At 39.3% G+C, this 14,576-nt stretch overlaps 1 protein-coding gene across 2 annotated transcripts in view; it reads left to right on the top strand.

Moving 5' to 3' along the window:
* CFAP20DC (CFAP20 domain containing) overlaps positions 1–14,576 on the top strand; it is a 349,870-nt gene that overhangs the window by 136,352 nt on the left and 198,942 nt on the right. For both annotated transcript variants that reach the window (XM_060022783.1, XM_060022784.1), the window contains exon 7: positions 4,484–4,621. In XM_060022783.1, coding sequence (XP_059878766.1) covers positions 4,484–4,621 — 138 coding nt within the window. The remainder of the gene's footprint in view (positions 1–4,483; positions 4,622–14,576) is intronic.

The following is a 14,576-nucleotide window of genomic DNA, read 5'->3' as shown; positions in this document are numbered from 1 at the left end:
TTTGTACCAAAATTGTTATAGATTAAATGTGTCCCCCTAGAATTTATATGTGCCCTAATAAAAGAGATCCCAGAAAGCTCCCTCTCCCTTTCCACCATGTGAGGTTTTAGCAGGAAGCCATCTAAGAACCAGGAATAGGACCCTCATCAGACATCAGACCTGCTGGTGCCTTGATCTTGGGCTTCTCAGCCCCTAGAACTATAAGAAATAAATTTATTATTTATAAGCCACTCAGTCTGCAGTATTCTGTTATAGCAGCCCAAACAAAAACAAATATCCTGGCAGTTAGAAACTTTTATGTTTTCTGCTTGGCTCTCACTGGTGTTTCAGAGAGGGGAGATTTGATATAAGTAAGGCTCTGTGCCAGGCACTGCAGATAGGTAAGATGAATATAGTTGAGTCCAGAATCAGTGAACTATACAAAATTGGTACTTACTTAAACTGCAATGAATTATGAGTAGCCTTAAGTGGAAATAGGTCTATAAATCTCACTATTTTATAAGGCATTTCCCCCCAGTAAAATGGGGATGGTGGGTTTTTTTGTTTTTTTGTTTTTTTTCGGGTATGTGGGCCTCTCACTGTTGTGGCCTCTCCCGTTGCGGAGCACAGGCTCCAGACACGCAGGCTCAGCAGCCATGGCTCAGGGGCCTAGCCGCTCCACGGCATGTGGGATCTTCCCAGACTGGGGCACGAACCCATGTCCCCTGCATCGGCAGGCGGACTCTCAACCACTGTGCCACCAGGGAGGCCCGGGATGGTGGTTTTTAATGCATAAAGTGCTGTATATATGTATTTAAATTGATGACTTAATTTTTAAAGCTAGTTAAGATCTTCATCGGGGTATTAAACACCTATAGAATGGTTCATTTTATTATGACTTTATGGCTAAAGAAAGGAGAACAGGGTTAAAAAGTTACTCAAACATTGCAATAATACACTATCTCATACTGGGAGCAAAGACATCAACAGAAACTACCATCTGGTTGTGTTTGGATGCTACATGAGCAAATCTGTCAGCTTTCTCATAGCTTTCTCCTTCATATACTATTGCCATTCTGAACTAACCATTCCAGCCAACATTATGTTCTTTCAGATGTGTTAGCAAAAGCAGTTTAAATTCGATTGTATCATTTTTCAGATGTTAATCAAGCAGTCTGCACCGTTCCATACACAGTTCCTTCCGGAAGATAGAACTTGTCTGAAAGAACAAGGCAGACAGGCCTTGGTCCCTTAATATCTGATTGCCAGCTTGATTTGTTACTTGCCCTCTGGGGAGAAAGATGTGCTATCCAAATAAAATGTGCATGCAGTACTTTTCAGGATATAGCTGAACAAAGAACAACCAGAGAAGAGAAATGGAAGACTGGACAGCTGCATTTAGTCTAGGTTGGCTGTTTAAAAGGGGCTTTTGTTCATGACCATTTATTAAGCAACCCCTTTGAACCAGGTGTTGTAGTAAAGATATCATTGGGATTCTCTCACTATTCTGTTTGGCAGAACTATCTTTCTTCCACTTCCTAGAATGCTCCAAAGTCTTTCTGCCTTCAGAGTCTTCAAAAGCTCTTTCCTCTACCTGAATAACTACTTATCCTTTATGACTCGGCTTAAATGTCTCTTTCCCTAACACGCTGTGATGTTGGATTCCCCCATTGCTTCTTTTATAACGTCTTGAACTTTTCTTTCAGAGCACTTAACACAATTATAATTTAAATATTTGTGGTATAACTTGTTTCATATTCTCTGCTAGGTATAAGCTTCAGTAAGGCCGGCACAGAGTCACTCTGCCTCACCACTGCATTCCCAGCCACTAGATGAAAATGAGGGCCTGGCACATAGTAGAGGCTCAATAAGTATTTACTGAATGATAAAATGAGTAAATGAATGATACAGGCAGACCATGCCCTCTAATACTCACAGTTCAGCACGATTTAATTTTTATTTAGGATCTATGCTGTTTTCAGAATTAATCCTTATTTTTAAATTAAGTTGTAAATGCTTAAAAAATAAAATAACATAACCTAGTAATTGGGCCTGGAGAAGGGGGTTGTTTAGTGGGGAGATGAATTAAGTTCTATTTATGTCTATCAGAACATCCAACTACCAGGTTTAAAGCTCCTTCATAGTTTGGCATCGCAAAAATGAAACTAAGGCCCCTTTCCTCTTTCTCACAAATGAGACTTTCTCTACAAAGTCTCAAAGTTTGACAGTAGTTGCTGAATGATTAGGCTCTATTTTAAAATAATCAGTACTTTTTTTTCTTGGATTTCTTCTTTTATTGAAGGTTTTATACTGCCCACAGTTTCCCTCAATTAATAATCCAATAAATAGTGAGACGTTCTGAGAGCAAAGAGAGAGTAGATACAGAGAAAGGAAAAATGATGCAGAGGGGATTTGAGCCTTTTAATGTGAAATCTGATTTGCATGTCAACCACATTCCTGTAGGATTCAGATTAGAGTTTTGTAATAGTCTCTGCCTTGTTCTATCTTTCATAAAAGCTTATGGAGTTTTGGTTACCAGAATTTGCTGTCTGTCCCTTGTTAGTTGGAAACTCAGCTTTTCTTTTGGATACAGTTCAAACTTTGTGTGGCATTATACATCCACACAAGCCCTATGAGCTAAAGTTTCCATGTTTTCTCTTCATAGGATTCAGAATCTTATTAGCCTACAGAATTCTCTCCTCTATTAATATAAAATCTTAGTTTATCAATATTTGCATTGATGTGGAAATTATCTTTTTCTACCTCAGAGAAGTCTGAAATGACATGTCAGATATACATCTGGAGTTAGTCTACTTATTTTCCAAAAGTTTTCTATTTTGAGAATTCATTTACTCAATTACTTTACTAAATGTTGATGACAAATAAGAAATGAATGGACAAAGAATACCTGAAAACTAAGATTCGTAAACCCAGTGGCATTTGTAGTTACTGGAGCATTAGGATATTTAGAAACCATGACACTGCTGATGAGCATTTAAGTTTTTAGCTAAATGATTCATTTTCCTTTTCAAGATTAGGACATTAAGATCTAATTAGGGAATTGCCATGGCTTGGATGTACAAAACCCTAACATCATTTGCCTTTATAATATATACATGGTTAGAGTTTATACATACCTAAGGATGTTTTTGAGGGATGAATTTGCTTGAATTTTTCTTACTACTCACATTCACGTATACACACACCAGATTTTTCCACTAGATTCTAAAAATAGAAACTCTTTCCTAATAAAAATTAAACACAAATTATTCTGAAGAAGAAAATAAAAACTATGCTTAAGCTAATCGTGAAAAGTTATTTTACATTTTGGTGTATTTCCTTCTAGTCCTTTTGCCATTCATACATTTTATTTAACGATTTTCTAAAATCGTTAAGTTGAGATAGAGTTTTGGATACGTTACTTTCTTTTAACTTCCTGTCTTGAGCCTTTCCCATATCATCAAGCTATCTTCATAAATACAATTTTCTGTGACTCTTTACTGAAAATTCCAGTTGCTTCATTTTTCAGAAATTATAAACACTTATTTACATAGATCTTCATCTGAGTTTCTGATTTGTTTACTTTAGAATAGATTCATAAAGTGAAATTACTGAGTAAAATGCCTTGGACATTTTTAAGGCTTTTGATGTACACAGTAAAATTGCTTTTTGGAATGCTAATAGCAACTTAATTCCTACTTGCTACATATGACAAAGCTTAATATCTTTGCCACAAAATAGATCATATAAATAACTTTTTTAAATGCTATAAAAGTAAAATGGGTTAAGAACATGAACAGAAAATTTACTATAATGAAAACAAATATCCATATAAACATATATGAACAATATTAAATCTCATTGGAAATACAAACTATAATAATGAAAATACTATTTTAATTAAACTATTTTTTTCTTTGAAAGTATTTGAAGGTAGGATGTTAACATTAGGGGAAGCTGGGTAAAGGGTATATTGGAACTGTGTACTACTTTTGTAACTTTTCTGTAAGTCTAAAATTATTTCAAAATAAAAAGTTTAAAAATTGACTCATATAATGGCTCTAGGTGCTTGTTCAGTAATGTCATTGTACTTATTGACCTTGTATAAATGAACCACTGTACTCCCAGAAACCTTTCTTGGAGCATACCTAGCTAGTTCTTCATTCAAGTACCACTCTAGTATTAAAAAACAAATATAAAATTTTCCAGTCAGTGCTCTCATTTATTGCAGAAGTCTCTGAACCTGTTCCATATGTTAAGTACTCTACCTCATTTAATCCTTTCTATAGTCCTAGCAAGTGAACATTAAAATTATCATGCTCATTTTACAGATGAGAAAACCAAGCCTGTAAGGTTGAGTAACTCATCTGAAGTTATACTCTAAAATGTTTAAATTTAATTGATTTCATTTATGAGATATGTCCATTTCACAGAAATGGCTTACATTTGGGGAATGAATGGTAGTCTTTATTTTCAACTGGATATGGTGTTCCCTTTCCAACAGATGAACCTACAGACATCATTCCACGAAGCTGCCAACTAACGACAGATGTTCCACAAGTCACACAGCTGCTAAACATGACTAAACTCCGCCAGACTGAAATAAAATTTGGAGGTCATCCTCTAAGTTCAGCAGAATCAGGTATGTACTCAAGTATCTAAATTATAAGCATGTTTATTTGTAAGACCAAAAAGGGGTTAGGGGTGGGGGGTGGAACAGCCTTGTGACGATGCTTTATAGCTTGAGGTTAAATATTAAGTCACTTTAACATCAACTCAAGTCAGTGATGAGTCATTATTTTAAATTTCTCTTCTAGCAACTAAAATATCTTCTCGATTTTTACACGATAAGTGAAACATCCTGGGTTGTTCCTCTCTATTTCCTGTATGCTTCCACGCCCTGCCAGTTATACCTCCCAGATGTCTCTCAAATCTGATCCTATTGCTACTTTCATTGTTCAGGTTCCCCACTGTTACTCATCTCACCCTCCCAGTTAATCTTCACATTGCTCTCAGATTTCTCTTTCTGATAATAGAAATAGAAATGTGATCGTGTCACTCTTTGATTAAAGACTTTTAATACCTTTCCCATTATCTTAAAGACAGAATGAAAAAACCCTTGGGAACTTACACAAAGCCAACCTCCTCTATTCCAAACTTACTCCACAGTTTCATCTCCAGACCCTTTCTCTCATTTCCCATGTGTTAATTTCTGACCACGCTGGGCTTTCATATGTTTGTATTTTGGGATTGCTGTTTTGTTGGCCTAAAATGGCTTCTTTGCCTTTCTGCCTGGAAAAAACTCCCAATTCATCTTTCTAGATCCAACTCAAATGCTACGTCTTCTATTCTAACAAGCATCGTTCTCCTCTTTTGATGGCATTTTTTGTTTTTTCTTTCTTTTTTTTTTTTCTTGCAGTACTTTTTAATATGTCTTCATTCCCTAATTAAGCGTGACTTCCTCCAAAATGGCACTGAACCTCATTCTTCTATATCCCTAGGATCTAACACAGTGCTTGCCATATATTAGGCCAGGGGCTGCAAACTCATATTACCACAGAAGCCAGTCAGAAAACATAAATGAGTAGAGTGGGCTGGATGCCTGGATCTTTGACCCAGAGAAACATTTTCTAATTCAACAGTGAGCCCTGTTGGGAGTGGAGGGGGGCGGTTAGGGGAGAGGCATGAGATAGTTGCTTCAAAGAAGTTGTTTTCTAGTATTGAAACAGTAATACTAACAGCTGTGCAAATGATACAATACATGGCAGTTGACGCTCAGCCTCTGTGAGAGAGCTGTAGGGAGTGGTGAGAACTACAGCAAAGTGGATTCTCCTTTTCCGTCTAGAAGGGGCACCTGCAGTTCAGTTCTAGCCAAGTTTTGTCTTGCAAGAACATAGGCCCAGCCTTGCCAGATCTTTCATTCTTTTCAAGAGGACCTCAGTATCCCAATGTTTATGATAACTCTCCCAATTTTAAAAGTATTGTCTAAACTCTAAAATTTTTTGAAAACACTCTGTGGGCCAAAGACAAAATATGCCAGGGCTGCCAGTTTTCTACCTTTATAATAGACACCCATAGCTATTGACCAAATGAATGAATAGTACTTACAAATCAAGAAACCTGTTATTCAGGTGAGTGGTTCTCAACTTCCTATATGTTAGAATCACTTGGGACATTTAGAAAATAACTGATATAGAAAAGGAGAGAAGATGGCAGAAGAGTCAGACGTGGAGATCACCTTCCTCCCCACAAATACATCAGAAATACATCTACATGTGGAACAACTTCTACAGAACACCTACTGAATGCTGGCAGAAGACCTCAGACCTCCCAAAAGGCAAGAAACTCCCCATGTACCTGGGTAGGGCAAAAGAAAACAGAAAAAAACAGAGACAAAAGAATAGGGATGGGACCTGTACCAGTGGGAGGGAGCTGTGAAGGAGGAAAGGTTTCCACACACTAGGAAGCCCCTTCGTGGGCGGAGACTGCGGGTGGCGGAGGGGGAAGCTTCGGAGCCGCGGAGGAGAGCACAGCAACAGGGGTGCGGAGGGCAAAGCGGACAGATTCCCGCACAGAGGATCGGTGCCGACTGGCACTCACCAGCCCGAGAGGCTTGTCTGCTCACCCACAAGGGTGGGTGGGGCTGGGAGCTGAGGCTCGGGCTTCGGTCGGAGCCCAGGGAGAGGACTGGGGTTGGCTGCGTGAACACAGCATGCAGGGGGTTAGTGCACCATGGCTAGCTGGGAGGGAGTCCTGGGAAGAGTCTGGACCTGCCGAAGAGGCAAGAGATATTTTCTTCCCTCTTTGTTTCCTGGTGCGCGAGGAGAGGGGATTCAGAGTGCTGCTTAAATGAGTTCCAGAGACGGGCGCGAGTCGCGGCTAACAGCACGGACCCCAGAGACGGGCATGAGATGCTAAGGCTGCTGCTGCCACCACCAAGAAGCCTGTGTGCGAGCACAGGTCACTATCCACACACCCCTTCCAGGGAGGCTGTGCAGCCCACCACTGCCAGCATCCCGGGATCCATGGACAACTTCCCTGCGAGAACGCACGGCGTGCATCAGGCTGGTGCAACGTGACGCCGGCCTCTGCCGCAGCAGGCTCACCACGAACTCCATACCCCTCCCTCCCTGGCCTGGGTGAGCCAGAGCCCCCCAAGCAGCTGCTCCTTTAATCGCATCCTGTCTGAGCGAAGAACAGACGCCCTCCGGCTTCCTACACGCAGAGGCGGGTCCAAATCCAAAGCAGAACCCCGGGAGCTGTGCGAATAAAGAAGAGAAAGGGAAATCCCTCCCAGCAGCCTCAGGAGCAGCGGATTAAATCTCCGTAATCAACTTGATGTACCCTGCATCTGTGGAATACCTGAATACACAACGAATCATCCCAAATTGAGGAGGTGGACTTTGGGAGCAACGATATTTTTTTTTTCCCTTTTTGTCTTTTTGTGAATGTGTATGTGTATGCTTCCATGTGTGGTTTTGTCTCTATAGCTTTGCTTTTACCATTTGTCCTAGGGTTCTGTCTGTCTGGATTATTTTTCTTTTTCTCTTTTTTTTACTATAGTTTTTAGCGCTTATTATCATTGGTGGATTTGTTTTTGGTTTGGTTGCTCTCTTCTTTCCTTTTTTTTTTATTACTTTTTAAAAATTTTTATAATAATTTTTTAATTTAATAATGTTATTGTATTTTATTTTATCTTCTTCTTTCTTTCTTTCTTTCTTTTCTCCCTTTTATTCTAAGACGTGTGGATGACAGGCTCTTGGTTCTCCAGCTAGGTGTCAGGGCTGTGCCTCTGAGGTGGGTGACCCAAGTTCAGGGCACTGGTCCACAAGAGATCTCCCAGCTCCACGTAATATAAAACAGCAAAAATCTCCCAGAGATCTCCATCTCAACGCCAAGACCCAGCTCCACTCAACGACCAGCAAGCTACTGTGCTGGACACCCTATGCCAAACAACTAGCAAGACAGGAACACAACCCCACCCATTAGCAGAGAGGCTTCCTAAAATCATAATAAGGCCACAGACACCCCAAAACAAACCACCAGACGTGGACCTGCCCACTATAAAGACAAGATCCAGGCACTGGTCCCTCCACCAGGAAGCCTATACAACCCACTGAACCAACCTTACCACTTGGGACAGACACCAAAAACAACGGCAACTACAAACCTGCAGCCTGCGAAAAGGAGACCCTAAACACAGTAAGTTAAATGAGAAGACAAACACACAGCAGATGAAGGAGCGAGGTAAAAGCCCACCAGACCTAACAAATAAAGAGGAAATAAAAGTCTACATGAAAAAGAATTCAGAGTACTGAGAGTAAAGATGATCCAAAGTCTTGGAAATAGAGTGGAGAAAATACAAGAAACGTTTAACAAGGACCTAGAAGAATTAAAGAGCAAACAAACAGTGACAAACAACACAATAAATGAAATTTAAAATTATCTAGAAGGGATCAATAGCAGAATAACTGAGGCAGAAGAACGAATAAGTGACCTAGAAGACAAAATAGTGGAAATAACTACTGCAGAGAAGAATAAAGAAAAAAAATGTAAAGAATTAAGGACAGTCTCAGAGACCTCTGGGACAACATTAAACGTACCAACATTAGCATTATAGGGGTCCCAGAAGAAGAAGAGAAAAAGAAAGAGACTGAGAAAATATTTGAAGAGATTATAGTTGAAAACTTCCCTAATATGGGAAAACAAATAGTCAAGTCCAGGAAGCATAGAGACTCCCATACAGGATAAATCCAAGGGGAAATACACCAAGACACATATTAAACTATCAAAAATTAAATACAAAGAAAAAATATTAAAAGCAGCAAGGGAAAAACAACAAATAACATACAAGAGAATCCCCACAAGGTTAACAGCTGATCTTGCAGCAGGAACTCTCCATGCCAGAAGGGAGTGGCAGGACATATTTAAAGTGATGAAGGGCAAAAACCTACAACCAAGATTTCTCTACCCAGCAAGGATATCATTCAGACTTGGTGGAGAAATTAAAACCTTTACAGACAAGCAAAAGCTAAGAGAATTCAGCACCACCAAACCAGCTTTACAACAAATGCTAAAGGAACTTCCCAAGGCAGCAAACACAAGAGAAGGAAAAGACCTACAATAACAAACACCAAACAATTAAGAAAATGGTAATAGGAACATACATATCGATAACTACCTTAAATGTAAATGGATTAAATACTCCAACCAAAAGACATAGACTGGCTGAATGGAAACAAAAACAAGACCCATATATATGCTGTCTACCAGAGACCCACTTCAGACCTTGGGACACATACAGACTGAAAGTGAGGGGATGGAAAAAGATATTCCACGTAAATGGAAGTCAAAGAAAGCTGGAGTAGCAATTCTCATATCAGACAAAATAAGACTTTAAAACAAAGACTATTAAAAGAGACAAAGAAGGACACTACATAATGATCAAGGGATCGATCCAAGAAGAAGATATAACAATTGTAAATATTTATGCATCCAACATAGGAGCACCTCAATATGTAAGGCAAATGCTAAACAGCCATGAAAGGGGAAATCAACAGTAACATAATCATAGTAGGGGACTTTAACACCGCACTTTCACCAATGGACATATCATGTAAAATGAAAATAAATAAGGAAACACAAGCTATAAATGACACATTAAACAAGATGGACTTAATTGATATTTAAAGGACATTCCATCCCAAAACAACAGAATACACATTCTTCTCAAGTGTTCATGGAACATTCCCCAGGATAGATCTTATCTTGGGTCACAAATCAAGCCTTGGTAAATTTAAGAAAATTGAAATCCTACCAAGTATCTCCTCCGAGCACTATGCTATGAGACTAGATATCAATTACAGGAAAAAGACTAAAAAAAACACAAACACATGGAGGCTAAACAATACACTACTTAATGACCAAGAGATCACTGAAGAAATCAAAGAGGAAATCAAAAAATACCTAGAAACAAATGACAGTGAAAACATGACAACCCAAAACCTATGGGATACAGAAAAACAGTTCTAAGAGGGAAGTTTATAGCACTACAGTCCTACCTTAAGAAACAAGAAACATCTCAAATAAACAACCTAACCTTACACCTAAAACAATTAAGAAAGAAGAACAAAAAAAACCCCAAGTTATTAGAAGGTAAGAAATCATAAAGATCAGATCAGAAATAAATGAAAAAGAACTGAAGGAAATGACAGCAAAGATCAATAAAACTAAAAGCTGGTTCTTTGAGAAGATAAACAAAATTGAGAAACCATTAGCCAGACTCATCAAGAAGAAAAGGAAGAAGACTTAAATCAATAGAATTAGAAATGAAAAAGGAGAAGTAACAACTGACACTGCATAAATACAAAGGATCATGAGAGATTACTACAAGCAACTCTATGCCAATAAAGTGGACAACCTGGAAGAAATGGACAAATTCTTAGAAGTGCACAACCTTCCAAGACTAAACTAGGAAGAAACAGAAAATATGAACAGACCAATCACAAGCACTGAAATCGAAACTATGATTAAAAATCTTCCAACAAAGAAAAGCCCAGGACCAGATGGCTTCACAGGCGAATTCTATCAAACATTTAGAGAAGAGCTAACACCCATCCTTCTCAAACTCTTCCAAAATATAGCAGAGGGAGGAACACTCCCAAACTAATTCAATGAGGCCACCATCACCCTGATACCAAAACCACACAAAGATGTCGGAAACAAAGAAAAGTACGGCCAGTATCACTGATGAACATAGATGCAAAAATCTTCAACAAAATACTCACAAACAGAATCCAACAGCACATTAAAAGGATCATACACCATGATCAAGTGGAGTTTATCCCAGGAATGCAAGGATTCTTCAATATATGCAAATGAATCAATGTGATACACCATATTAACAAATTGAAGGAGAAAAACCATATGATCATCCCAATAGATGCAGAAAAAGCTTTCGACAAAATTCAACACCCATTTATGATAAAAACCCTGCAGAAAGTAGGCATAGAGGGAACTTACCTCAACATAATAAAGGCCATATATGACAAACCCACAGCCAACATCGCGTCCTCAGTGGTGAAAAACTGAAACCATTTACACTAAGATCAGGAATAAGACAAGGTTGCCCACTCTCACCACTATTATTCAACATTGTTTTGGAAGTTTTAGCCACAGTAATCAGAGAAGAAAAAGAAATAAAAGGAATCCAAATCGGAAAAGAACAAGTAAAACTGTCACTGTTTGCAGGTGACTTGATGCTATACATAGAAAATCCTAAAGATGCTACCAGAAAACTTCTAGAGCTAATCAATGAATTTGGTAATGTAGCAGGATACAAAATTAATGCACAGAAATCTCTTGCATTCCTATACACTAATGATGAAAAATCTGAAAATGAAATTAAGAAAACACTCCCATTTACCTTTGCAACCAAAAGAATAAAATATCTAGGAATACACCTACCTCAGGAGACAAAGGACCTGTATGCAGAAAATTATCAGACACTGATGAAAGAAATTAAAGATTATACAAGTAGATGGAGAGATATGCCATGTTCTTGAATTGGAAGAATCAACATTGTGAAAATGACTATATTACCCGAAGCAATCTACAGATTCAATGCAATCCCTATCAAACTACCACTGGCATTTTTCACAGAACTAGAACAAAAAATCTCACAATTTGTATGCAAACACAAAATACCCTGAATAGCCAAAGCAATCTTGGGAAAGAAAAATGGAGCTAGAGGAATCAGGCTCTATGATGTCAGACTATACTACAAAGCTACAGTAATCAAGACGGTATGCTACTCGCACAAAAACAGAAATATAGATCAATGGAACAGGATAGAAAGCCCAGAGATAAACCCACGCACATATGGTCACCTTATCTTTGGTAAAGGAGGCAAGAATATACAGTGGAGAAAAGACAGCCTCTTCAATAAATGGTGCTAGGAAAACTGGACAGCTACATGTAAAAGAATGAAATTAGAGCACTCCCTAACACCATACACAAAAATAAACTCAAACTGGATTAAAGTCCTAAATGTGGGCTTCCCTGGTGGCGCAGTGGTTGAGAGTCCGCCTGCCAATGCAGGGGACACGGGTTCGTGCCCTGGTCCGGGAAGATCCCACATGCCGCAGAGCGGCTGGACCCATGAGCCATGGCCGCTGAGCCTGCACATCGGGAGCCTGTGCTCTGCGGCAGGAGAGGCCACAACAGTGAGAGGCCCGCGTACAGCTTAAAAAAAAAAAAAAAAAAAAAACCTAAATGTAAGGCCAGGCACTATTAAACTCTTAGAGGAAAACATAGGCAGGACACTCCATGACATAAATCACAGCAAGATCCTTTCTGACCCACCTGCCAGAGAAATGGAAGTAAAAACAAAAATAAATAAATGGGACCTAATGAAACTTAAAAGCTTTTCACAGCAAAGGAAACCATAAACAAGACAAAAAGACAACCCTCAGAATGGGAGAAAATATTTGCAAATGAAGCAACTGACAAAGGATTAATCTCCAAAATTTACAAGCATGCAGCTCAATATCAAAAAAACAAACAACCCAATCCAAAAATGGGCAGAAGGCCTAAACAGACATTTCTCCAAAGAAGATATACAGATTGCCAACAAACACATGAAAGAATGCTCGACATCATTAATCATTTCAGAAATACAAATCAAAACTACAATGAGATATCATCTCACACCGGTCAGAATGACCATCATCAAAAAATATACAAACAGGGCTTCCCTGGTGGCACAGTGGTTGAGAGTCCGCCTGCCGATGCAGGGGACGTGGGTTCGTGCCCCTGTCCGGGAAGATCCTACATGACACAGAGCGGCTGGGCCCGTTAGCCATGGCCGCTGAGCCTTTGCGTCCGGACCCTGCGCGTCTGGAGCCTGTTCTCCACGATGGGAGAGGCCACAACAATGAGAGGCCCACGTACTGCAAAAAAAAAAAAAAATTTATATATATACATACACACACAAACAGTAAATACTGGAGAAAAGAGAAACCTCTTGCACTGTTGATGGGAATGTAAATTGATGCAGCCACTATGGAGTGCAGTGTGGAGGTTCCTTAAAAAACTAAAAATATTCCCCCTTTCCTCTTTTTGTGAATGTGTATGTGTATGCTTCTGTGTGAGATCTTGTCTGTATAGTCTTGCTTCCACCATTTGTCCTAGGGTTCTATCCGTCCATGTTTTTTTTTTTAATTTTTTTTCTTAATAATTAATTTTAATAACCTTATTACACTTTACCTTCGTTCTTTCTTTCTTTCTTTCCGTCCTTCCTTCCCTCCTTTAGACAACGAATCATCCCAAATTGAGGAGGTGGTCTCTGACAGCAAGATTTAGGATTTTTCCCCATTTACCTCTTTTAGTGAGGGTGTATGTGTATGCTTCTGTGTAAGATTTTGTCTGTATAGCTTTGTTTCCAACATTTGTCCTAAGGTTCTTTCCGTCCCTTTTTTTTTTTTCTAAATAAGAAGTTTTTAATTCAATAACTTTATTATACTTTATTTTATTTTTACTGTATCTTCTTTCTTTCTGTCTTTTTTCCTTCTTTCCCTCCTTCCTTCCTTCCTCCCTCCCTCCCTCCCTCCTTTCTTTCCTTCTTGCCTTCTTTCCTTCTTTGCTTCTTTCTTTCTTTCTTCCTTCCTTCCTACCCTCCTTTCCTTCTTTCTTTCCTCATACTTCTACTAATTCCCTCTACTTTTTCTCCCTTTTATCCTGAGCCTGTGGATGAAAAGCTTTTGGTGCTCCAGCCAGGAGGCAGGGCTCTGCCTCTGAGGTAGGACAGCCAACTTCAGGACACTGATCAACAAGAGACCTCCCAGCTCCACATAATATCAAACGGCGCAAATCTCCCAGAGACCTCCATCTTAACACCAGCACCCAGCTTCACTCAACGACCAGCAAGCCACAGTGCTGGAAAACCTATGCCAAACAACTAGCAAAACAGGAACACAACCCCACCCATTAGCAGAGAGGCTGCCTAAAATCATAATAAGGCCACAGACACCCCCAAACACACCACCAGACGTGAACCTGCCTACTAGAGAGACAAGATCCAGCCTCATCCACCACAACACAGGCACTAGCCCCCTCCACCAGGAAGCCTACACAACCCACTGAACCAACCTTAGCCACTGGAGACAGACATCAAAAACAGGAGGAACTACAAACCTGCAGCCTGCAAAAACGAGACCCCAAACACAGTAAGATAAGCAAAATGAGAAGACAGAAAAACACACAGCAGATGAAGGAGCAAGATAAAAACCCACCAGACCTAACAAATGAAGAGGAAATAGGCAGTCTACCTGAAAGAGAATTCAGAATAATGATAGTAAGGTTGATCCGAAATCTTGGAGATAGAATGGACAATAGATTGGACAAAATGCAAGAATCAGTTAACAAGGACCTAGAAGAACTAAAGATGAAACAAGCAACGATGAACAACACAATAAATGAAATTAAAAGTACTCTAGATGGGATCAATAGCAGAATAACTGAGGCAGAAGAACGGATAAGTGACCTGGAAGATAAAATAGTGGAAATAACTACTGCAGAGCAGAATAAAGAAAAAAGAA

Source organism: Delphinus delphis, chromosome 10 (assembly GCF_949987515.2).
Source record: "Delphinus delphis chromosome 10, mDelDel1.2, whole genome shotgun sequence".
Taxonomy (NCBI): Eukaryota; Metazoa; Chordata; class Mammalia; order Artiodactyla; family Delphinidae; genus Delphinus; species Delphinus delphis.
The sequence above is the reverse complement of the archived record's forward strand: the minus strand, read 5'-3'. Positions and strand labels throughout refer to the sequence as shown.